Consider the following 24783-nt stretch of genomic DNA (forward strand, 5'->3'; position numbering starts at 1 on the left):
AATATATTGAGAAACACGCCACCTGAAATTATCATTGATTAATTAGTGTCTTTGTTAATGGTTAACTGACACCTACTAACTCAAGGATATTAAGCTCCCAACAGAAAACTGACAACTGTTCATTAACAAAGAATTAAAAAATTTCAAGTAGTCTTACTCTTGTGTAGATATTCAATCAGTTGGTATATCTGGGCAATGCCTTCCTCTGTCAGTGGGGATCCAAAGACTACTCCTTTTTCTGAAAAAAGCCATACAATAGAACAAGGCTATATTTTCCACAAACAGTACAAAATCAGCATACTTAAAATCAGCATACCCCTCAAGCATCCTGTGTCACAGTTGAGCAAGTTTGTTCACATGGTCAGTACAAAAAAACTTTGGAGTTGGAAGTGCATCAGAAAATGCAATCAGGGAGAGGGAGAGGGTGGGATGATTTGGGAGAATGGCATTGAAATACGTATAATATCATATATGAAACGAGTCGCCAGTCCAGGTTCGATGCACGATACTGGATGCTTGGGGCTGGTGCACTGGGACGACTCAGAGGTATGGTATGGGGAGGGAGGAGAGAGGAGGGTTCAGGATGGGGAACATGTGTATACCTGTGGCGGATTCATTTAGATATTTGGCAAAACCAATACAATATTGTAAAGTTTAAAAATAAAATAAAATTAAAAAAGAAAAAAAAGAAAAAGAAAATGCAATCAGAACATCTTTCAATCAACTCTCTGCAAGTTTAATCTTAGATAGTAGGTTCCCTGAAGGCAAAGACCATCTTCTTCTTTAATTAACAATACTTGGAATATTGATATTTAATTTAAAAACAAACAAAAAATAGAACTTAGACCCATGAGTATTAGAACATAATAGATTATCCACTAGAGTTGGTATAGGGTCTAACCTGTTATGTTTAAACTTTTTTGCTGCCCTTGGGATTTCCTTATATTTAATAAAACAAAATAGAATCTCTTTCACATCTTATCAAAAACAGTGTTAATAATCATAATTTATAGTATATAAAACTAATAACTTATTTCTGAGAAAGCTTTTTGAGTGATTCATAAGTATTAATATTTACCTTATCAAAGCATTCTATGGAATGAAAACATTAGAGAACTACTGCAATAAAAAAATGGTCAAACTTTCTTTACTGTAGTCACCAGCTGTATAACTTTGTTCTTTTAATATTATTTTAGTCTAGTATTAATAGAGCATGAAAATCAAGGTGCTCCTGATAACTATGTAAACTAATCATGCTATTTTCTAGAGACTGATATATATGCTTTAATTAATCTAGACAATTTTCATAATTTTTATCAATGTTACTTAAAGTTTTACTATTCATGTAATGAAAAAAATGACTAAAAAAATGCTTTACAATAATAGTAACTCCTCCACGAATGTGCAAATGTTTGGAGTAGAGCCCAGGAAGCAACTGAGACCTGCCCCCTTCACAGACACAATTCCTACCCTTTCGCTTGAGAGACATTAGAGACCGGAAGAATCCTGATGCCGGGCCCGCCCCACCAGGCAACTTAAGGTCCTCTTCTCCCATCAGCTGAGCCAACTCAGTTCCAGGTAGATCAATAAGTCTTGTAATATTGCTGACCACCAACTCAGTGAACACCTCAGGTTTCTCATGTCGGAGTTTCTCCACAAAAAAGTCAGGATTGAAGATAATGGGCTGACTTTGAAGGGAAGAGTCATTGCAGATGACAAAGTTGCAGATAGCTTCACTGAAAACAATGAAACAGAAGAATCTTTGAGGGGATCATTTTTGTATGCGTTTTTCATTCCCTCTCAACAACACAATTATTCATTCTTTCTGTGGGCTCATCTACATATACCAGTCTTTTGAAAACCTAATACTTGATCTGTTGACTGCACAAAGGAGACAAGCTGGACTCGCTGCTGTTTAGGTTATACCCACATAGATACTCAGAAATTTAGTTTAAAGAAAAGACATCAGATAGCCTCTATGATATGACCTGAATTTGCCTCTTAATTTTACACATTCAGTCTACAAGAATATAAGACCCTTACAGCCTCCTGAGTCTAACAGTAGTTTAGAATTGGCAGCCACACAGACCACATTTCCTTATTAAAAGTTAAACCCTAAACCATCATCATTGTTAAATACTTTTAAAACATTAGACCTGCAACTGTTCCCCCTAACATGGCAATGGGCAATCATTAAATTAAGGCCTTCTTGGGTGTACATGCTCAGTCACTTCAGTCACGTCTGACTCTGTGTGACCCTAGGGACTGTAGCCCGCCAGGCTCCTCTCTCCATGGGATTCTCCAGGCAAGAATACTGGAGTGGGTTGCCAAGCCTTCCTCCAGATCTTCCCAACCCAGGTATTGCAACTGTGTCTCCTGGGTCTCCTGCATTGCAGGCAGATTCTTTACCACTGAGCCACCGGGGAAGCCCCCTCTTGGGAGTACAGCCAGCATATGGTATTTCCCATCCAGTGATCAACTGCTCATAGTACCACAGTCAGGCTACTCGCAAATGCCACAGAAACCATGGGACAGTAAGCATGAGGCTACTGAAGAGACAAAACTATACCTAGTATAATAGACATTTTGAAGACATTTACTCTACCCTCAAGGTCTTATGGTTCCTAGGTCCCTACACAGACAGGTGTTTCCTTATAATCAGTCCCTTTCAGTTGAGCCAAGTATCCCTGGATTCTATTCCTCATAACCAAAAAGCCTTAACTAGAATGGAAGGCACTTACAGGTACACAAAATAGATATTAATTCAGCCTTGCCCAGGTTCAGAAATAGGTTTTATTTTAAAATCCTTTGTTCTGGATGTCTCTGGCCCATCGTCCAAGTCCAAACTTTGCTCAAGGTCCTTCCTCTCTAAGGCACTTGGAAAAAAATTCATATTTTGCTTCTTCTATCTCTTCTATCACTGAGTAATACTCAGCAGATACGTTCTGCTGGCCCCTGATCTTACCTGGTTTTCCACTCCTACATTATCTGGGCTATACTTCCGGAAAAGCTCCTTTGACTCTCAGAAATACTTTCTTCCTTATTGTTTTCTAATACTTTATTACTAAATTCTTTTTAACATGTACATATAAGAACTGTATTATTCCATCTCTTGTACTAGACACATCACCGCCTGTTTGTATCTATTATCAATTATCTCTAATGGCTTGTTCTAATTCTTATTATATAAACAGTCATCTATTATGCAACCAACGAGTAGATGTAACACAAGCCAGAAAGAACAACTGATCACATCTGTCAGGCAAAGCTGAAATTTACCTGACTCGATCAAACAATCCCACAATAAAACAATCACAACTTACAAGTTTCCACAGCACCCTAGCTACCAAACCTCTGTTCCAGGAAAAATGATACCTCTACATATTAAACATAACTAATCTCTAACACACTTTACCAATACTACCTGGATGTCTTTTTTTTTTTTTGCCCACAGCATGCGGGATCCTAGTTTCCCTGCAGTGGAAGCACAGTCTTAACCGCTGGACGGCTGGGGAAGTTTTACAAAGATCATCTTTAATTTGGTATAATGAAAACAAGGTGTGGGTAAACTTCAGCGTTCATCTCTGTCCTTGAAAAGTTATTACCTAATTTTAATCAACAGCCCAAGTCTTCAGTTGGTGACTACCAAATTTCTTTCTTTTCTCTAAAATGATAATATAAGAATTCACATAAAACTTAAAAATTATAAATATGTGTTCTCAAGCCAAAGTCTTAAGAAAGAGAACTAAAAATGCTCTTTCCTCAACCTTTTTACATACTAAGGCTAAAGATGCCAATGATTTAAAGATGCCAATGATTATGATACAAGCCAATTAAAATCAGAAAGAATCTTCATCCTAAGTCATTGACAAAGCCTCTTTTTATTTTAAATGTTGGCTTATTTCAGTCAAGATATGAGTCAACAGATTATTATTTATAATCACTGCCAATGAGAAATTACTACTGTACTGAGAGAGCCAGAAAATCATGAAATGGATTAGCACCAAAAGTCTTATAATTTATCAAATCTAAGCTTTTATGACTGTCACATCTCTTTTAATTCTGAAAAGCAATTCAGATCAAATTAATTCTAACATATAAATGTACATGAACAGCATCCATTATATTCCTAAAGTAGAAATACATACATACATATAACCTCCAGATCTTCAGTTTATTAATATCCAGAGTAAGACTCAGTTGAGAATCCAAAACTTACATCAGAGTTGACCTTCAGGCACTAAACTGGATCAAATACACACGTAGAAAGGAGCTAGAAGCACAAAACCCTACCTACATTGTTTCTCAACAGGATCCTTTCTGACTCTGTTCCCTCATAGTTAGAACAGGCAGGAGAATAAGTAAGTTCAAGGCTGCCCCCACCTATTTACAAGGAATACAAGAAAAAGATACCTAAGGAGTCCTAGTACAGAAGTAACCAGTAAGCAAACGCAGTTTTTTTTCCCCTTCTGCTTTCTCTCCCTTTCCTTCCCATAATCATTCACTTTTGTTTTGTCTCACTTTAATTTCCTTAACCTAATTCTTTTTTGTCCTCTTCCTTATTTTTTCTGAGTGGAGCATGTGGTAAGACAAAAATGGAGAGAAATGGTTAAAAAGAAGTAAAACGGAAGATAAGAGAAGGAAAAGACAGATACAGTAGGTTATGCTTTTAAATTATCCCCATATCACAAAGTCCAATAATCTCTTTCCATGGAATACATAGTACCACGATGTAAAGCTAAGAATATGAAGGAACATGGTGAAGAACTTAAGAGAAGGGCTAAAGAAAAAAAATACTATTATTAAGCAAAACCACTTCCTCCCTCTCGAGTAACTAATTTTAAAATGAGCTGTAAGTTTGTTCAAGTTTAAGAAAAAAAATTAATTTCTTACATAAGTGCTGAAAGCTTCTGATGAGGCATTGGTAAATCGAAGAGACAGGAAAAAAACTTTCTCCTTGTTTGTTGTAACAAAGAAACCCTCCTTTCCCTGCCCTATCACAGCCTACACAAATTCCAGATATGTTAGAGGACACAAGGCACATTATGTGGCCTGAAAGGCAGTACTTATTAGGACTCTTAAGCATTCATCTGCAAGTAGGAACAAAACAGAAATTTAAAACTGGACCAGTTAATCATATTTGCCAACACGTAGATGAAGCTCAACAACAGTCTCCCATCACATTGAACACTGTATAAGACAAAACAATCACACAGTAAAAGAGTATAAGGATAAGCATATAAAGGCAAGAGAGATCCCTACACAAAAAATAAATTCTAGACAGAATAAAGATCTAAATATAAAAAGTCAAACTTGGAAAAAAAATAAATTAATGGGGCAGAGGAAAGCATTCTTAAACACAACATAAAATGTACAATCCACAAAGAGAAGACTGAAACATTTAACTACATCAAAATTTTAAATGTCTGTTCAACAAATGACATTATAAACAAAGTTCTTAAAAAATGAAGTCACAGTACCTCTGGAGAGGGGAACTGGATGAAAGAACAGGAGTGGGAGAGAAACTTTTCACTGTATGTTTTGTGTTTTCTGGATTTTCGATTCAAGTGAACATATTAACGCTACTCATTCATAATAAATAAATAAATTTAAATTTTTTAAGTATTAATAAAAGATAAGCTATAAGCTGAAAAAAATCTTTTATTCATACAAAAGGATTAGTATTCAGAATTTATCAATATGACTAAAATTTATAAGAAAAACACTCAAAGAAAATTAGTCAAAAGATATGACCAATTCATAGAAGTCTAAATAACTAATAAATATGAAAATAATCCTAACTTTAGAAGTTAAAAAGGTAAAGCAAATTGAAAAATGGTATCTTCTGCTATCTATCATTTTGGCATAAACTATCAGATTCAGTGAAAGTGAAAGTTGCTCATTCATGTCCGACTCTTTGCAACCCCCTGGACTGAATGGTCCACGGAATTCTCCAGGCCAGAATACTGGAGTGGGTAGCCGTTCCCCTCTCCTAGAGATCTTCCCAACCCAGGGATCAAACCCAGGTCTCTCACTTTACAGGCAGGTTCTTTACCAGCTGAGCCACCAGGGAAGCCTATCAGATTCAGGTGATACCAGATTAGGGTGATATCTTCTTATTCTTAGTTTGCTAAGGGTTATTTATTTATTACACTGAGTCTGTGCTTCAGTTCAGTCGCTCAGTCATGTTCAACTCTTTGCGACCCCATGGACTGCCGCACATCAGGCTTCCTTGTCCATCACCAACTCCCGGAGTTTACTCAAACTCATGTCCATCGAGTCAGTGACACCACCCAACCATCTTATCCTCTGTCGTCCCCTTCTCCTGCCTTCAATCTTTCCCAGCATCATGGTCTTTTCTAGTGAGTCTGTTCTTCGCATCAGGTGGCCAAAGAATTGGAGTTGTAGCTTCAGCATTGGTCCTTCCAATGAACACCCAGGACTGATTTCCTTTAGGATTGACTGGCTGGATCTCCATGCAGTCCAAGGGACTCTCAAGAGTCTTCTCCAACACCACAGTTCAAAAGCATCAATTCTTCAGTGCTCAGCTTTCTTTATACTCCAACTCTCACATCCATACATGACTACTGGAAAAACCATAGCTTTGACTAGATGGACCTTTGTTGGCAAAGTAATATCTCTGCTTTTTAATATGCTGTCTAGGTTGGTCATAGCTTTCCTGCCAGGGAGTAAAGGTTTTTTAATTTCATGGCTGCAGTCACCATCTGCAGTGATTTTGGAGCCCAAAAAATAAAGTCAGTTTCCATTGTTTCCCCATATATTTCCCATGAAGTGATGAGACCAGATGCCACGATCTTAGTTTTCTCAATGTTGAGTTTTAAGCCAACTTCTTCACTCTCATCTTTCACTTTCATCAAGAGGCTCTTTAGTTCTTCGCTTTCTGCTATGAGGGTGGTGTCATCTGCATATCTGAGGTTACTGATATTTCTCCCCGCAATCTTGATTCCAGCTTGTGCTTCATCCAGCCCAGCATTTCGCATGACTATGTGCTTAGTATTATCAAAATTTTTTTGATAATCATATAATTTTTCTCCTTTGTTTATGTAGTTAATGGTACTGATTAATGTTAAACCAACTGGGTATTTCTAGAATAAGCCCAATATTGTAGTGATGTTTTATTATTTTTATATACTGCTGAATTTGGTTTGCTAATTGTTTGTTTAGGTTTCTCCATATATGTCCATGAGATTATCACGGAATTGTCCTTTCTTATATTTTTATTCATTGGGTTTTATATCAAGGTTGTGCTGGCCTGTCAAAGTGAGTTGGGGAGTGTGTCCTATTTTTCTCTTTTCTGAAAAAGATTAAGTGCTACTGTCATTTCTTCCTTAAGTGATGGAATTGGCTGATGAAGTCATCTGAACCTAGAGTTTTCTTTGTAAGGTTTTTAATTATATTATATATATTCAATTTATTTTGTGTTACAGAACTATTCAAATTTTCTATTTCTTCTTGTATTAATTTTGATAAGTTGTATATTTCTTTACTGGCATAAACTTGTTTGTAATATCCACTGAGGAGCTTATTAATGTGTCCAGGTTCCATAGTGATCTGCTCGTCCTTGTTCCTGATACTGGTAATTTTTTTTTTATTTATGGATCTTCTCAGAGATTTATCAATTTTTATCAGCATTGTCAAGGTTCCAGTTTTTGGGTTTGCTGAATTCCTCTATTACATGTTTGGTATTTATTTCACTAACGTCTGTTCTGATCTTTATTACTTCCTTTCTTCTTTACTGGACTCAGGATAAGGTGCTACAAATCAATGGGGAATGAACAACTTTTTCACTGAATGGTGCTGAGACATGTGGACAACTATAGGGGGAAAAAGTGAAAATTGACACCTAAATCACTATGCTGCTGCTGCTAAGTCGCTTCAGTCGTGTCCAACTCTGTGCGACCCCATAGACGGCAGCCCACCAGGCTCCCCTGTCCCTGGGATTCTCCAGGCAAGAACACTGGAGTGGGGTGCCATTTCCTTCTCCAATGCATGAAAGTGAAAACTGAAAGGGAAGTCGCTCAGTCGTGTCCGACTCTTCGCGACCCCATGGACTGCAGTCCACCAGGCTCCTCTGTCCATGGGATTTTCCAGGCAAGAGCACTGGAGTGGGGTGCCATCGCCTTCTCCAATGTCACTATACACAAGGTCAATTTCGGGTGAATTATTGATCTAAAGGTGAAAAACAAAACAGTAACCCTACTAGAAGGTTAATACAGAAGAATATATTATTGAACTCAGAGTGGGGAAATAATTTTTAAATTACACATTAAAAATAGCAACCACAAAGAAAAAGCTCAATACTTTTGAGTTCATTAAAATAAGAACTATGTTATCAAAAGACACCATTAAGAAAGTGAAAAATATATCTACAATATATATGGTGGGAAAATATATCTACAATATATATGGTCAAAAAAGGCTCATACCCTGAATATATACAGACTTTGTACAATCAATATGAAAAAATAAATAAATAACCAACAAAAAAACAAGTATGCGATTTCAAGAAACTCTCATTTTAAAAACTACTCAATACCACTAGACATCAAAGAACTGTAAATTCAAAATCAATGACATACTATCATCCAACAGAATGGCTAAAATTGACAATACCAAGGATTAGAAAAAATAATTCTAACTTTATAAAGTAACTCTAACCATAAAGTAACTCTTTTATACAGATAGTGGGGCTATAACTGTTTCATCTTATCTACAATATGAATGAACAAGCATACCCTATGAGCAACAATTCTAAAAACATGCCTAGCATGTGCATGCAGCAACATGGGCACCAAAAATCCCAAGCAAGAATGTTCACTGATACATTAATTTCTAAGCAGCCAAAACTGGAAGCAAAATGTCCAGCAGAATGGTTTTTAAAATGTGGCATATATAATAGCAATTTTTTTAATGTTACTTATGTATTGATTTATTTTTGGCTGTCCTGGGTGGGTCTTCTGTGTACTGGGCTTTTCTCTAGTTGTAGCGAGCAAGGCAATGGCACTCCACTCCAGTGCTTTTGCCTGGAAAATCCCATGGATGGAGGAGCCTGGCAGGCTGCAGTCCATGGGGTTGCTAAGAGTCGGACACGACTGAGCGACTTCGCTTTCACTTTTCACTTTCATGCATTGGAGAAGGAAATGGCAACCCACTCCAGTGTTCTTGCCTGGAGAATCCCATGGACAGAGGAGCCTGGTAGGCTGCAGGCCATGGGGTTGCTAAAAGTCGGGAATGACTGAGCGACTTCACTTTCAGTTTTCACTTTCATGCATTGGAGAAGGAAATGGCAACCCACTCCAGTGTTCTTGCCTGGAGAATCCCAGGGACGGGGGAGCCTGGTGGGCTGCCGTCTATGGGGTCACACAGAGTCGGACACGACTGAAGGGACTTAGCACATAGCATAGCGAGCAAGGGCTGCTCTTCACTGCAGTGCACAGGCTTCTCACTGCCGTTTCCTCTCTTGTTTCGGAGCACAGGCTCACCGGCTTCAGTAGTTGCAGCGTGAGGGCTCAGTAGTTGCCGCTCCCGGTCTCTAGAGCACAGGCTCAATAGTTGGGCCCATGAGCTTAGTTACTCCGCAGCATGTGAGATCCTCCTGGATCAAGGATCAAACCCGGGTCTCCTGCACTGGCAGGCAGATTCTTTAATAATGGCAGATTTTATAGCAATGAAAAAGGACAAAGTCCAGTTACATACACAATCATGAATGAATCTCACAGATAACTGAGCAAAAGATGTCCTTCTCTCTCTCTCTCTCTCATACACACATACACACAAACTACTTACTATATAATGCTATTCTCATATCAAATTTTAAAAACAGACAAAAAATATAGTGTTTAGAGATAAGTCTCCAATTTACAATGGTTCAACTTACAATTGTTCAACTCTATGATGGTGTGAAAACAATATGCATTCACTAGAAACTCTACTTCAAATTTTTGAATTTTGATCTTTTCCTGGGCTAGCAATATGTAGTACAATACTGTTTGGTGATGCTGGGCAGCAGCAACGAGCCATAGTTCCCAGGTAGCCACGAGGTCATGAGGGTAAACCAAAACATTTACAACCATTCTGGTTTTTGACTTTCAATACAGTATTCAATATAGTACATGAGATATTCAATACTTTATTATAAAATAGGCTTTGTTTTAAATGATTCTGACCAACTACAGGCTAATGTGAGTGGTCTGAGCATGTTTAAGTTAGGCTAGGCTAAGCTATCATGTTCAATAGGTTGGGTGTATTAAATGAATTTTCAACTCTATTGTAAAGCAAGGAAGAATTGTACTTGCTTAAGTAGCAAATTGTAGAGAAAAGCAAAGATGTATTTACCATTCAGGATAATGGTTACGTTTGGGGGTTAGTGATTATGAGAAGACAAGAGGGCATAAGGAGAGTTTCTAGGGTGCTAGCACTGTTTTGGGAAAAAGTATTAGGCTGTGGCAGAGAAGGCAATGGCACCCCACTCCAGTACTCTTGCCTGGAAAATCCATGGACAGAGAAGCCTGGTAGGCTGCAGTCCATGGGGTCGCTAAGAGTCGGACACGACTGAGCGACTTGACTTTCACTTTTCTCTTTCATGCATTGGAGAAGGAAATGGCAACCCACTCCAATATTCTTGCCTGGAGAATCCCAGGGATGGCGGAGCCTGGTGGGCTGCCGTCTATGGGGTCGCACAGAGTCGGACATGACTAAAGCGACTTAGCATTAGCATTAGCATTAGGCTGTGGGGAAACGGAGTGATTCATTTGAAGTAAATATGGAAAATGCTGAGATTTGTTGAAGCTGGGTATTAGAAAGAGTATTGATTATATTATTACTTGTATGTATAACCAGTATCTTTCATGACAATTTTTTTAAAAAACCAAGTATAGATTTGACCTAAATCTTGCTACAATTTGATGTAAATATCACAGAAAATCAAAATACAGTATATACTAAAGGTTAATTTCCTCATCATAAAAGTTTTTGCATAGAGGGCTAGTACCAGGAGAATTAGTAGTTAGGTATAAAGGCAAACAGAGATAGCAAAGACTTCAGTATTTAAGAGCATATACCAGGGCATTCAAAGCCGGTGCTCTGGGACAACCCAGAGGGATGGGGTGGGGAGGAAGGTGGGAGGGGGGTTCAGCATGGGGGTACACATGTACACCTGTGGCTGATCCATGTCGATGTATGGCAAAAACCACCACAATATTGTAAAGAATCAGCCTCCAATTAAAATAAATAAATTTGTTAAAAATTAAAATAAAGGACTATAAGAATAGAAGAAAAAAAAAGCATATACTAAGCAACCATCCCAAAGAGTAACAGAGGCAAGACTTATCCCTTAAAAAGGGTATTTTTTAATACCAATAGTCTGCAGTGATTACTTTTACCACTAGATGGAACTCTACATGTAAGGTGATATGCTTAGTGAAGGACTGGAAACAAAATCCACAGCTGAAAAATCAATTACATAAAAATGAAATGCAAGTGCTTTTAAAGCATTTTGAACCCATGAATCTGTAAAATTCAAGGCAGTGGGGGGAAAAAAAAAAAAAAAAAACCCTGTATCCTACAGATGTATCTTTTGGCTGACTACTACCAAAAATGCATACCCACAAAACTAAATGTTTCCTCCCTAGTGAATTGCTTAACTTGATTTGTTCTCCAAGAACCACAATCTTGGCAACATCTTTCAAAATATGAGCTATATTTAAAGTTGTCTAAACCTGACTTACCACCCTGAGAGAAGTATGCACTTTCTTACTATGTTTTCAACCTTAGCTGTGAAACATGGCTTTAAATGTGTCACTTTATTGAAGAGCTGTTAGATATGAATACATACAAGTATTAAACAAGAGGCTATTATTTCTCCCTTTTTCTACCTATACCAGCCAAAGTTAAACTGGTATGAAAGTTGTACATAAACAAAAAGGATAAAGTGGGCTCCAGGTGTTCAAGCTGGCAGGTTTTTTATAACACAGGTTAAGGCTGATAAGTAGTACCACAGTTTTTCAGGAAATAATATCCAATTCCTTAAACAAAAATTTTGAAACGCTTACATTCCAAGATCTGCCCTTAAGAGTAGCTGTCCAAGGTTTAGTAATATGGACCTCTTATCACTAATTTAGACTTCAGGCAATGGCACCCCACTCCAGTACTCCTGCCTGGAAAATCCCATGGACGGAGGAGCCTAGTGGGCTACAGTCCATGGGGTCGCTAAGAGTCGGACACGACTGAGCAACTTCACTTTGACTTTTCACTTTCATGCATGGGAGAAGGAAATGGAAACCCACTCCAGTGTTTTTGCCTGGAGAATCCCAGGGACGGGGGAGCCTGGTGGGCTGCCGTCTATGGGGTCGCACAGAGTCGGACATGACTGAAGCGACTTAGCAGCAGCAGTCTACAAAAATTTATTTGGTCCCTTTATTTGATCCCAACTTGAACTAATTTCAGACTACCAGAGCAACTTTATCTGAATTAAAGTGGCAGATGAATGAATTCCTCATCGTTTACCCTCTTAACCTAAACATTCTGCAAATGTGGTCAAGATTTTAACCCTATGATATGACAATAGAAAGTTCTCAGTCTAAAAGACTAATTTGTCTTCCTCTGAGTACCAATAATGCAAGTTAATTAACATATATTTAATTTGTCAATTTTTATCCCTTTGGGTGTCACAAGAATTGGTATTAATTCTGTTGCGGCCACTTCGCTTACTTTTTCTCACCAAGGCTGGTGAACAATTGGAAGAAAGTTTACTTGTATTGGAAAAGTAACATGAAAATTCCCTATTTATTTGGAGAAAGTTCTATAGGATGCTTCACTGACAAAAGAGTGTCTCTCTTATCATTACATAAAAGCTGTTTACCCCTCAAAAAAGTACAGTCAAAGCTTCAGGAGACTCTTTTCCTATCGACTTTAAATGCCATGAGTCTCAGGCAATTAAAACCAATGGATTTCTACCTATGATCAGATTACCTTTCAAAAGACTACTTCTAAATCCACTTGTTCCAAAGTCCAGAATGATACTATCCAAGAGACTGCTAATGCTTTTGCTCTGGCACATGACTGTTCGTATCTATACAACTTCACATATTGAAAATTCTTAAGAGTTTTAATATCTTAGTCAGTACTCAACGAACCTAATAGTAAGTCTCTTCATCAGCTAGCATAAGAAAGTGAGTTGCTTTTCTGAGGCACATATTAGCCAAACAAGAAATCAAATCACTCACATGTCATTTAAATTCAAACTAATTGTGATCTACCTAGTACCTTATAATTTTAAGAAGCTGTAAGGTACAGGAACAAACTAAAACAAACTAAACTAAGTCTGTGGTGCCCAAAAGTTTAAATTTCACTGAATACTATAAGATGCTATTTTGTTTTCCACTATCTCTATTTTCAAAAATACAAATGCTCAGCTATAGGTGCAATTAGGACATAGGCACCCAGAAGCCCCTGTGAGAGGTCTTTGAAAATTAGGTTGCAAATAATTTTTCTTTTACTGCATTTGCACATAAGTAAGTGTTATTATTATTATTTTAAAGAGATCTTTGGGTATTTGCTAAAACTCCTTTGAAATTGGAAGTAATTATGACGCTTTTTCCACTATGGTAAATCTTAAGCAACCACCACTTTGGGGAAATATCATACACTTTCTCACTCAACACTTTCTGAATGACACCAACTGTTGAGATATGTGATACTGAAAAGATGGATTCTAATATATGAAATTTTATGGTGCATGAAATTTTTTAAATTTAAATACCCCAATTTCTTTTCAACACTTTTAAAAAAATTTTTTTTTTTTTTTTGACCATATCTCAGGGCTTATGAGATCTTAGTTCCCCAACCAGGGATTGAACCTGGGACCTTGGCAGTGAAAGCAGAGACCTAACTGCTGGACCACTTTTTATTTCTTAACTCCTAAAAAGAAACTACTGTGTCAGTTAAAATAGTTATGCTTTGAAAAATGTAGGCTTTATCCTCCGTACACACCTTAATACACACACTCTCAATTTAAATTTTAATGAAAATTTAACACAATGACGTAAGTGTATGCTTCATACTGGTGTACTTATTTTTAATATTTAAAAGCCATATTTGATGAAAAATCCAGATTGAAAAATGACTGATCTCTTGCTTAGGGTCATCCTAACAAAAGCAGCAGACTGAATAGCAGATCTAATTAAGGAGAGCTTGGTCGTAAGGACAGCTACTACAAAATGACCTGATCAAAAGGAAAAAAATAAAGTAGACCTTGTTATCTGAGTGAAAAAAACTATTATTGCAACCAATGACAGATTGTAGGGATTCCAAAATTCAGAAAACTTTAAAATGATAAATAGACTTAACCATACAAAAGCTGCTGCTGCTGCTGCTAAGTTGCTTCAGTCGTGTCCGACTCTGTGCGACCCCATAGACAGCAGCCCACCAGGCTCCCCCGTCCCTGGGATTCTCCAGGCAAGAACACTGGAGTGGGTTGCCATTTCCTTCCCCAATGTGTGAAAGTGAAAAGTGAAAGTGAAGTCACTCAGTTATGTCCGACTCTTAGCGACCCCATGGACTGTAGCCTACCAGGCTCCTCCGTCCATGCGATTTTCCAGGCAAGAGTACTGGAGTGGGGTGCCATTGCCTTCTCCGATAAAAAAGCTAGTCAGATTAAAAAAAAAAAAACAAACCTAGTCAGATGTCAAAGGGCTTACTACAGTGCATGTAGCTTTCTCTGATTAAAGTTTGACTTTCTTAGAGAGCAAGAAGTGTTTGAAGATAATGTCAAGAATGTTACTAAATACTATTGCTGTACACTTTCTTGGTTTCTCATCTTCTCCTAATTGTTAGTTTCCTGTTATTTGGTGAGTTATTTGGTGAGTTTTTTTTAATTTCATTGTTTTTAACATTCTTGGTTTTATCCTTGTAATTGTGTTCACCATAAAAATAAAACAAGTGAAGAACTTCTACATTATGTAATCCCAATGTCATTCTTTATAGTGCCTAAATTAATGAAGTTCGCCACTTCCCAAATGTATTGATATAATTAAGACACATACAGCAATTGTTCAATCTCATAGTTCAGCTTAACAAATCACCTGTATTTAATTTCATAACTGATATTGTTATTTATGTTTTCATCTGATTATCTTAGAAGCTATGGCTTTATACAGTTTTATAGTTTGATACTAACACATTTCCCATTATAAAATGTACTGTCATTAACTCACTCTATACTTTTAAAATTATTTATAAAGTAGATCACAAAACTTGTGAACTTCTGACAAAACTGTTCCTTTTTATTCTATCACTATATTTTAAAATTACAGAAAAGAACAACAGTTTTCCTACAGTTCAGTTCAGTTCAGTTCAGTCGCTCAGTCTTGTCCGACTCTTTGCGACCGCATGAAATCGCAGCACGCCAGGCCTCCCTGTCCATCACCAACTCCCAGAGTTCACTCAGACTCACATCCATCGAGTCAGTGATGCCATCCAGCCATCTCATCCTCTGTCATCCCCTCCTCCTCCTGCCCCCAATCCCTCCCAGCACCAGAGTCTTTTCCAATGAGTCAACTCTTCACATAAGGTGGCCAAAGTACTGGAGTTTCAGGTTCAGCATCAGTCCTTCCAAAGAAATCCCAGGGCTGATCTCTTTCAGAATGGACTGGTTGGATCTCCTTGCAGTCCAAGGGACTCTCAAGAGTCTTCTCCAGCACCACAGTTCAAAAGCATCAATTTTTTGGCACTCAGCTTTCTTCACAGTCCAACTCTCACATCCATACATGATCACAGGAAAAACCATAGCCTTGACTAGACGAACCTTTGTTGGCAAAGTAATGTCTCTGCTTTTCAATATGCTATCTAGGTTGGTCATAACTTTCCTTCCAAGGAGAAAGCGTCTTTTAATTTCATGGCTGCAGTCACCATCTGCAGTGATTTTGGAGCCCAGAAAAATAAAGTCTGACACTGTTTCCACGGTTTCCCCATCTATTTCCCATGAAGTGATGGGACCAGATGCCATGATCTTCATCTTCCGAATGTTGAGCTTTAAGCCAGTTTTTTCACTCTCCACTTTCACTTCCATCAAGAGGCTTTTTAGTTCCTCTTCACTTTCTGCCATAAGGGTGGTGTCATGTGCCTATCTGAGGTTATTGATATTTCTCCCGGCAATCTTGATTTCAGCTTGTGCTTCTTCCAGCCCAGCGTTTCTCATGATGTACTCTGCATAGAAGTTAAATAAGCAGGGTGACAGTATACAGCCTTGACGTACTCCTTTTCCTATTTGGAACCAGTCTGTTGTTTCATGTCCAGTTCTAACTGTTGCTTCCTGAACTGCATACAGGTTTCTCAAGAGGCAGGTCAGGTGGTCTGGTATTCCCATGTCTTTTAGAATTTTCCATAGTTTATTGGGATCCACACAGTCAAAGGCTTTGGCATAGTCAATAAAGCAGAAATAGATGTTTTTCTGGAACTCTTGCTTTTTCCATGATCCAGCGGATGTTGGCAATTTGATCTCTGGTTCCTCTGCCTTTTCTAAAATCAGCTTGAACATCTGGAAGCTCACGGTTCATGTATTGCTGAAGCCTGGCTTGGAGAATTTTGAGCATTACTTTACCAGCGTGTGAGATGAGTGCAATTGTGCGGTAGTTTGAGCATTCTTTGAGCATAATATTTTAAAATTACAGAAAAGGACAACAGTTTTCCTACATTAGGCACTGAAGACTGTAACACAAAAGACAATAACAAGATCATTAACTGCCGGATGCACGGTACAGACAATGGAAGCTCTAGGAATTCAGAGGTAGGAGAGACTCTTTCACTCTTATACAAGGAGAGTTGAGATTTGCAGTAGGTCTTAAAGATGAGAAGGGTTTGACGGAGTTTGACAGTACTCACCTTGAGTACTCTGACTCCCATCCTCCTTTCAGACAGTTTCCGTTCTCCGAGACCCCGTCCTACAGGGCTCATCAGCGCTGCCTCCAAAGCCTGCCCCTGTGGCTGTGGCTGGCAGCCTCTACAGTAAGTCACCCTCTTGTTCCCATATTTTCGTTTTTTCATTTTCATCTACTCTCTTGCTCTGCTCCCTTCCATACCATTTTTCCAGTGCTTCCTAGTTTTTCACAAGCCGCAACTATTGAGCCTGTGCTCTGGAGTCCATGTGCAGCAACTGCTGAAGCCTGTGCACCCTACAGTCCATGCTCTGCAAAAAGAGAAGCCACCACAATGAGATGCCCACGCACCACACCTAGAGAGTAGCTCCCCCCTCGCCACGACTAAAGGAAAGCCCACGAAGCAACAAAGACTCAGCACAACCATAAGCTCAGCAGTAAAGAATCTGTCTGCAATGCAGACGCCGCAGGAGATGTGGGTTTGATCCCTGAGTCGGGAAGATTCCCTGGAGGAGGAAATGGCAACCCACTCCAATCTTCTTGTCTGGAGAATCCCACAGACAGAGAAGCCTAGCAGGCTACAGTCCACGGGGTCGTAGAGAGTTGGACACAACTGAAGAGACTTGGCAAGCATGCATGCTCACTGTGCATAGGCTTAAATAAATAAAATTATTTTTTAATTATACATATTTCAGATCATTATAAACATCAGTTTTTAAAACTTCATATAACTATATACCAGTAATCCCAAACAAAAAGACAAGAAATGTTAAAGTAGCTTGCTCAAAGACACATACTGTTTTAACTGAGGGAAAAGTTATCAGTAAACAACATATCTGCTGGGATCTTCATAAGTTTGAAACTGCAAAGATCCATGCTGTTGTTGCTGTTCTGTCAATATATCGTGTCCAACTCTTTGCGACCCCATGGACTGCAGCACATCAAGCTTCCCTGTTCTTCACTATCTCCCAGAGTTTGCTCGACCTCATATACATGGAACACTGATGCTATCTATCTCATCCTCTGCCACCCCCTTCTCCTCCCGCCTTCAATCTTTCCCAGCATCAGGGCCTTTTCCAGAGAGTCAGCTCTACACATCAGGTTGCCAAAGTATTGGAGCTTCAGCATCAGTCCTTCCAATGAATATTCAGGACTGCTTTCCTTTAGGATTGACTGGTTAGATCTCCTTGCAATCCAAGGGACTCCCAAGAGTCTTCTCCAAAACCACAGTTCAAACACATCAATTCTTTATCACTCAAGTTTCTTTATAGTCGAACTCTCACATCCATACATGAGTACTAGAAAACCATAGCTTTGACTAGATGGGCGTTTGTTGGCAAAGTAATGTCTCTGCTTTTTAATATGCTGTCTAGGTTGGTCATGGCTTTTCTTCCAATGAGTGTCTTTTAATTTCATGGCTGCAATCACCATCTACAGTGATTCTGGAGCCCAAAAAAATAGTCTCTCACTTTTTCCATTGTTTTCTCATATATTTGGGAATAGGTTATATATATTATATAGATTTTTATATAGATTTTATATATTTATATTAATATTATTATATTATATAATATTATATTTTATTGGAGAAGGCAATGGCACCCCACTCTAGTACTCTTGCCTGGAAAATCCCATGGGCGGAGGAGCCTAGTGGGCTGCAGTCCATGGGATCGCTAAGAGTCGGACAAGACTGAGCGACTTCACTTTCACTTTTCACTTTCCTGCACGGGAGAAGGAAATGGCAACCCACTCCAGTGTTCTTGCCTGGAGAATCCCAGGGACGAGGGAGCCTGGTGGGCTGCCGTCTATGGGGTCGCACAGAGTCCGACACGACTGAAGTGACTTAGCAGCAGCAGCTTTCACTTTCATTTCACTATCACTTTCAGCTCTTTAAGTACTTCTTCACTTTCTGCCATAAGGGTGGTGTCATCTGCATATCTGAGGTTATTGATATTTCTCCTGGCAATCTTCATTGCAGCTTGTGCTTCATCCAGCCCAGCATTTTGCATGATGTACTCTGCATATAAGTTAAATAAGCAGGTTGACAATATACAACTTTAACATACTCCTTTACGGATTTGGAACCAGTCTGTTGATCCATGTCCAGTTCCAACTGTTTCTTCTTGGCCTGCATAGGTAGGCCAAGATTTCTCAGGAGGCAGGTCAGGTGGTCTGGTATTCCCATCTCTTTCAGAATTTTCCACAGTTTGTTGTGATCCACATAGTCAAAGGCTTTGGCATAGTCAATAAAGCAGAAGTTTTTCTGGAACTCTCTTGCTTTTGCAATGATCCAATGGATATTGGCAATTTGATCTCTGGTTCCTCTGCCTTTTCTAAATCCAGCTTGAATATCTGGAAGTTCACAGTTTATGGTTCACCTACTGTTGAAGCCTGGCTTAGAGAATTTTGAGCATTACTTTACTAGCACATGAGATGAGTGCAACTGTGCAATAGTTTGAGCATTCTTTGGCATTGCCTTTCTTTGGGATTGGAATGAAAACTGACCTTTTCCAGTCCTGTGGCCACTGCTGAGTTTTCCAAATTTGCTGACATATTGAGTGCAGCACTTTCACAGCATCATCTTTTAGAATTTGAAATAGCTCAACTGGAATTCCATCACCTCCACTAGCTTTGTTCGTAGTGATGCTTCCTAAGGCCCACCTGACTTCACATTCCAGGATGTCTGGCTCTAGGTCAGTGATCACACCATCATGATTATCTGGGTCATGAAGATCTTTTTTGTATAGTTCTTCTGTGTATTCCTGCCACCTCTTTTTAATATCTTCTGCTTCTGTTAGGTCCATACCCTTTCTGTCCTTTATTGTGCCCATCTTTGCATGAAACATTCCCTTGGTAGCTCTAATTTTCTTGAAGAAATCTCTAGTCTTTCCCATTCTGTTGTTTTCCTCTATTTTTCTGCATTAATCACTGAGGAAGGCTTTCTTATTTCTCCTTGCTATTCTTTGGAACTCTGCATTCAAATGGGTATATCTTTCCTTTTCTCCTTTGCTTTTCGCTTCTCTTCTTTTCTCAGCTATTTGTAAGGCCTCCTCAGCCATTTTGCCTTTCTTTTTCTTGAGGATGGTCTTGATCATTGCCTCCTGTACAGTGTCATGAACCTCCATCCATAGTTTTCAGGCACTCTGTCTCTCAGATCTAATCCCTTGAATCTGTTTGTCACTTCCACTGTATAATCCTAAGAGATTTAATTTAGGTCATACCCGAATGGTCTAGTAGTTTTCCCTACTTTCTTCAATTTAAGTCTGAATTTGGCAATAAGGAGTTCATGATCTGAGCCACACTCAGCTCCCGGTCTTGTTTTTGCTGACTGTATAGAGCTTCTCCATCTTTGGCTGCAAAGAATATAATCAATCTGATTTTGGTGTTGACCATCTGGTGATGTCCATGTGTAGAGTCTTTGCCTGTGTTGTTGGAAGAGGGTGTTTACTATGACCAGTGCATTCTCTTGGCAAAACTCTATTAGCCTTTGCCCTTCTTCATTCTGTACTCCAAGGCCAAATTTGCCTGTTACTCCAGGTATCTCTTGACTTCCTCCTTTTGCATTCCAGTCCTCTATAATAAAAAGGACATCTTTTTTGGCTGTTAGTTCTAGAAGGTCTTGTAGGTCTTCATAGAACCATTCAACTTCAGCTTCTTCAGCGTTACTGGTTAGGGCATAGACTTGGATTACCATGATATTGAATGATTTGCCTTGGAAACGAACAGAGATCATTCTGTCGTTTTTGAGATTGCATCCAAGTACTGCATTTTGGACTATTTTGTTGACTATGATAGCTACTCCATTTCTTCTACGAGATTCCTGCCCACAGTAGTAGATATAATGGTCATCTGAGTTAAATTCACCCATTCCTGTCCATTTTAGTTCACTGATTCCTAAAATGTCGATGTTCACTCTTGCCATGTCCTGTTTGACCACTTCGAATTTGCTTTGATTCATGGACCTAACATTCCAGGTTCCTATGCAATATTGCTCTTTACAGCATAGGACTTTACTTTCATCACCAGTCACATTCACAACTGGGTGTTGCTTTTGCTTTGGCTCCGTCTCTTCATTCTTTCTGGAGTTATTTTTCCACTGTTCTCCAGTAGCATATTGGGCACCTACCGACCTGGGGAATTCATCTTTCAGTGTCCTATCTTTTTGCCTTTGCATACTGTTCATGGGGTTCTCAAGGCAAGAATACTGAAGTGGTTTGCCATTCCGTTCTCTAGTGGACCACATTTTGTCAGAACTCTCCAGCATGACCCATCCATCTTTGATGGCCCTACATGGCATGGCTCATAGTCTCACTGAGTTAGACAAGGTTGTGGTCCATGTGATCAGTTTGATTAGTTTTCTGTGATTGTGGTTTTCATTCCGTCTGCCCTCTGATGGATAAGGATAAGAGGCTTATGGAAGCTTCCACCTCATACTTCTCTATAGAATAGAGCTAGGCAGTGTTGCAGCAAGGGAAACCAGGAACTTGGAGATAAGATGATTTTCCATGTGCCAGTCACCAACTTATTGCCTCTCATTCATCACTGCCTACTCTGCAAAAATGGAGCCAGAGCCTCTAAGTATACTTCCTTTTCTAGCTGGTACAATGTTCAGCATTACTGATAAAGAACACTGCAGAGACAGAGCAGGAAGCAAGGCCTTTCCCTTTAGGGTTTCACGCTGCTCCTCTAGGGAAGCTCCTGCAGCGTGCACAGCTTCTCCACTGACAGGCTCCAGGTTATAGCAGTCAGCAGCACCCATAAGCCAGCTGCTTTCTACCCACACACCCCCCCATCCCTGAGACATCTCGCTATGCACAGCTTTCCCAAGTATCCTAAAGGGGTGGGTTTCAGGAAGGTTCCTGAAGGTGAATTTCAAACAAGTTCTACCACATTATTTCTCTGCCATTCTGTGGCTCCAACGTGGGATCTCTGCCCTACGGTATCTATCTCTTCTTAGCACATTCTATCTCAGCCCTAAGAATTATAGTGGATTCTTTTTATCCAGCTTTATCAAGGTATAATTAGCAGAAAAAATGATAAGATATAGTATTTATAAAGTGTACAGCATGATGACTTGATATACATATGCAGCGCATAGTTGATGCTGGTTTCTATCTGTAATTCTTTAGTGATCTCTTTATTTATTAGCCAATCCCTTGTTACTCCAATTCCCTGTTAGAATCAATAACTCTTTATACTAAACTTTCTTTCTTCAAATTACTATATAGTTTCTGTGTCCTAGTTGAACGCTGATCAGGTAAAACTAGCAAAACATCAGCACAAAATAGATGGACTCTGGCATTTCTAGAAACATGGTTAATAAAATGTAATCAATAGGGTTTACTCAAGGTAGCCAGAAGGTATCTTCAGGAAGAAAGTACTGATAAGTGCTGATTAAAACACAAAAGAAAGCAATAATCTAATCAATCAACTGTAATAAGTCTCTTTCAAACATAAAATGGGACAATCTGACAAACAGATCAGGTATATTCTTTTTTCATTTTTTACTGAAGCATAGTCGATTTACAATGTTTCAGACAAAGTGATTCAGTTATATATGTGTGTATGCGTATTCTTTTTTCAGATTCTTTTCCACTACAGATTATTAGAAGACACTGAAGACAGTTCCCTGTGCTACTGCCGGATAGGTCCTTGTTGTTTATTTTAGATATAGTATGTGTTCTTTCTCCTTTGGTAAACATAAACTTGTTTTCTATGTCTATGAATCTACTTCTGGTTTGTTCAGTTTAGCTCAGTTCAGTCACTCAGTCGTGTCCAACTCTGCGACCCCATGAATTGCAGCACACCAGCCTCCCTGTCCATCACCAACTCCCGGAGTTCACTCAGACTCATGTCCATTGAGTCAGTGATGCCATCCAGCCATCTCATCCTCTGTCGTCCCCTTCTCCTCCTGCCCCCTATCCTTCCCAGCATCAGAGTCTTTTCCAATGAGTCAACTCTTTGCATAAGGTGGCCAAAGTACTGGAGTTTCAGCTTTAGCATCAGTCCTTCCAAAGAAATCCCAGGGCTCATCTCTTTCAGAATGGACTGGTTGGATCTCCTTGCAGTCCAAGGGACGCTCAAGAGTCTTCTCCAACACCACAGTTCAAAAGCATCAATTCTTCTGCGCTCAGCCTTCTTCACAGTCCAACCCTCACATCCATACATGATCACAGGAAAAACCATAGCCTTGACTAGACGAACCTTTGTTGGCAAAGTAATGGCTCTGCTTTTCAATATGCTATCTAGGTTGGTCATAACTTTCCTTCCAAGGAGTAAGTGTCTCTTAATTTCATGGCTGCAGTCACCATCTGCAGTGATTTTGGAGCCCAAAAAAATAAACACTGTTTCCATTGTTTCCCCATCTATTTCCCATGAAGTGATGGGGCCAGATGCCATGATCTTCGTTTTCTGAATGTTGAGTTTTAAGCCAACTTTTTCACTCTCCTCTTTCACTTTCATCAAGAGGCTTTTTAGTTCCTCTTCACTTTCTGCCATAAGGGTGGTGTTATCTGCATATCTGAGGTTATTGATATTTCTCCCGGCAATCTTGATTCCAGCTTGTGTTTCTTCCAGTCCAGTGTTTCTCATGATGTACTCTGCATAGAAGTTAAATAAGCAGGGTGACAATATACAGCCTTGACGTACTCCTTTTCCTATTTGGAACCAGTCTGTTGTTTCATGTCCAGTTCTAACTGTTGCTTCCTGACCTGCATACAGATTCTCAAGAGGCAGGTCAGGTGGTCTGGTATTCCCGTCTCTTGAAGAATTTTCCATAGTTTATTGGGATCCACACAGTCAAAGGCTTTGGCATAGTCAATAAAGCAGAAATAGATGTTTTTCTAGAACTCTCTTGCTTTTTCCATGATCCAGCGGATGTTGGCAATTTGATCTCTGGTTCCTCTGCCTTTTCTAAAATCAGCTTAAACATCTGGAAGTTCACGGTTCACATATTGCTGAAGCCTGGCTTGGAGAATTTTGAGCATTACTTTACTAGCTTGTGCTGCTGCTGCTGCTAAGTCACTTCAGTCGTGTCCGACCCTGTGTGACCCCATAGATGGCAGCCCACCAGGCTCCCCCGTCCCTGGGATTCTCCAGGCAAGAACACTGGAGTGGGTTGCCATTTCCTTCTCCAATGCATGAAAATGAAAAGTAAAAGTGAAATCGCTCAGTCGTGTCCGACTCTTAGCGACCCCATGGACTGCAGCCCACCAGGCTCCTCCGTCCATGGGATTTTCCAGGCAAGAGCACTGGAGTGGGGTGCCATTGCCTTCTCCTACTAGGGTGTGAGATGAGTGCAAATAAGTTCATTTATATACTTTATGCAAATTACCTAAATTGCCTTATCAATTGGCTTATGAACCTGAATGGAATCAGTCCTTAAGTCCATTTAACAGATAAAACAGTTTTTTGAACTTGCATTAGCAAAAAGACTGCTGCTCTCTAAGGACCTTCCCCACAACCACCCAGAAACCTCCTTCTTCAACACTGTTTAACCTTACAAACTCTACAGCTAAAAGTTAGAGGCAAAGAAAGGTAGCCCATTGACCAGTTTATAAAGATTAACTTTAAAATTCTATTTTCTTCTTCCCCTCTCCTCCCACCAAGAGTGCCCTTTCCTGTAAATAAACTCTCTAAGCCAGATAAACTGATAAAAATGCAAAATAAAAAGATTCTGATTCCAGAAAGACCCCTAAAGAATCTATTCCTCATTTCAGTTCACAGAATTTGACAGTACAAATAACAAATTAGATTCAGGGAGTTCTCTGGTGGTCAAGTGGTTAGGACTCGGTGCTCTTGCTGCCATGGGCCCATTAATCCCTGTTCGGGAAACTAAGATCTCGAACACCTCACAGCTCAGCAGCCAAAAAAACTGGATTCAGACATTTTT

The 24783-nt window shown here is 39.3% G+C and overlaps 1 protein-coding gene across 5 annotated transcripts in view; it reads right to left on the reverse strand.

Moving 5' to 3' along the window:
- ARHGAP19 (Rho GTPase activating protein 19) overlaps positions 1 to 24783 on the reverse strand; it is a 70877-nt gene that overhangs the window by 40122 nt on the left and 5972 nt on the right. For 2 of the 5 annotated variants that reach the window (XM_044935226.2, XM_044935229.2), the window contains exons 2-3: positions 1471 to 1736; positions 158 to 238 (exon numbers count right to left, since the gene is read on the reverse strand). In XM_044935226.2, the coding sequence (XP_044791161.1) occupies positions 158 to 238; positions 1471 to 1736 (347 nt within the window). Of the gene's footprint in view, positions 1 to 157; positions 239 to 1470; positions 1761 to 4893; positions 5039 to 24783 lie in introns of those variants that run through there. The other 3 variants (XM_044935228.2, XM_025274431.3, XM_044935227.2) reach the window with 2 other exon arrangements.

This window comes from Bubalus bubalis, chromosome 23 (assembly GCF_019923935.1).
Source record: "Bubalus bubalis isolate 160015118507 breed Murrah chromosome 23, NDDB_SH_1, whole genome shotgun sequence".
NCBI lineage: Eukaryota > Metazoa > Chordata > Mammalia > Artiodactyla > Bovidae > Bubalus > Bubalus bubalis.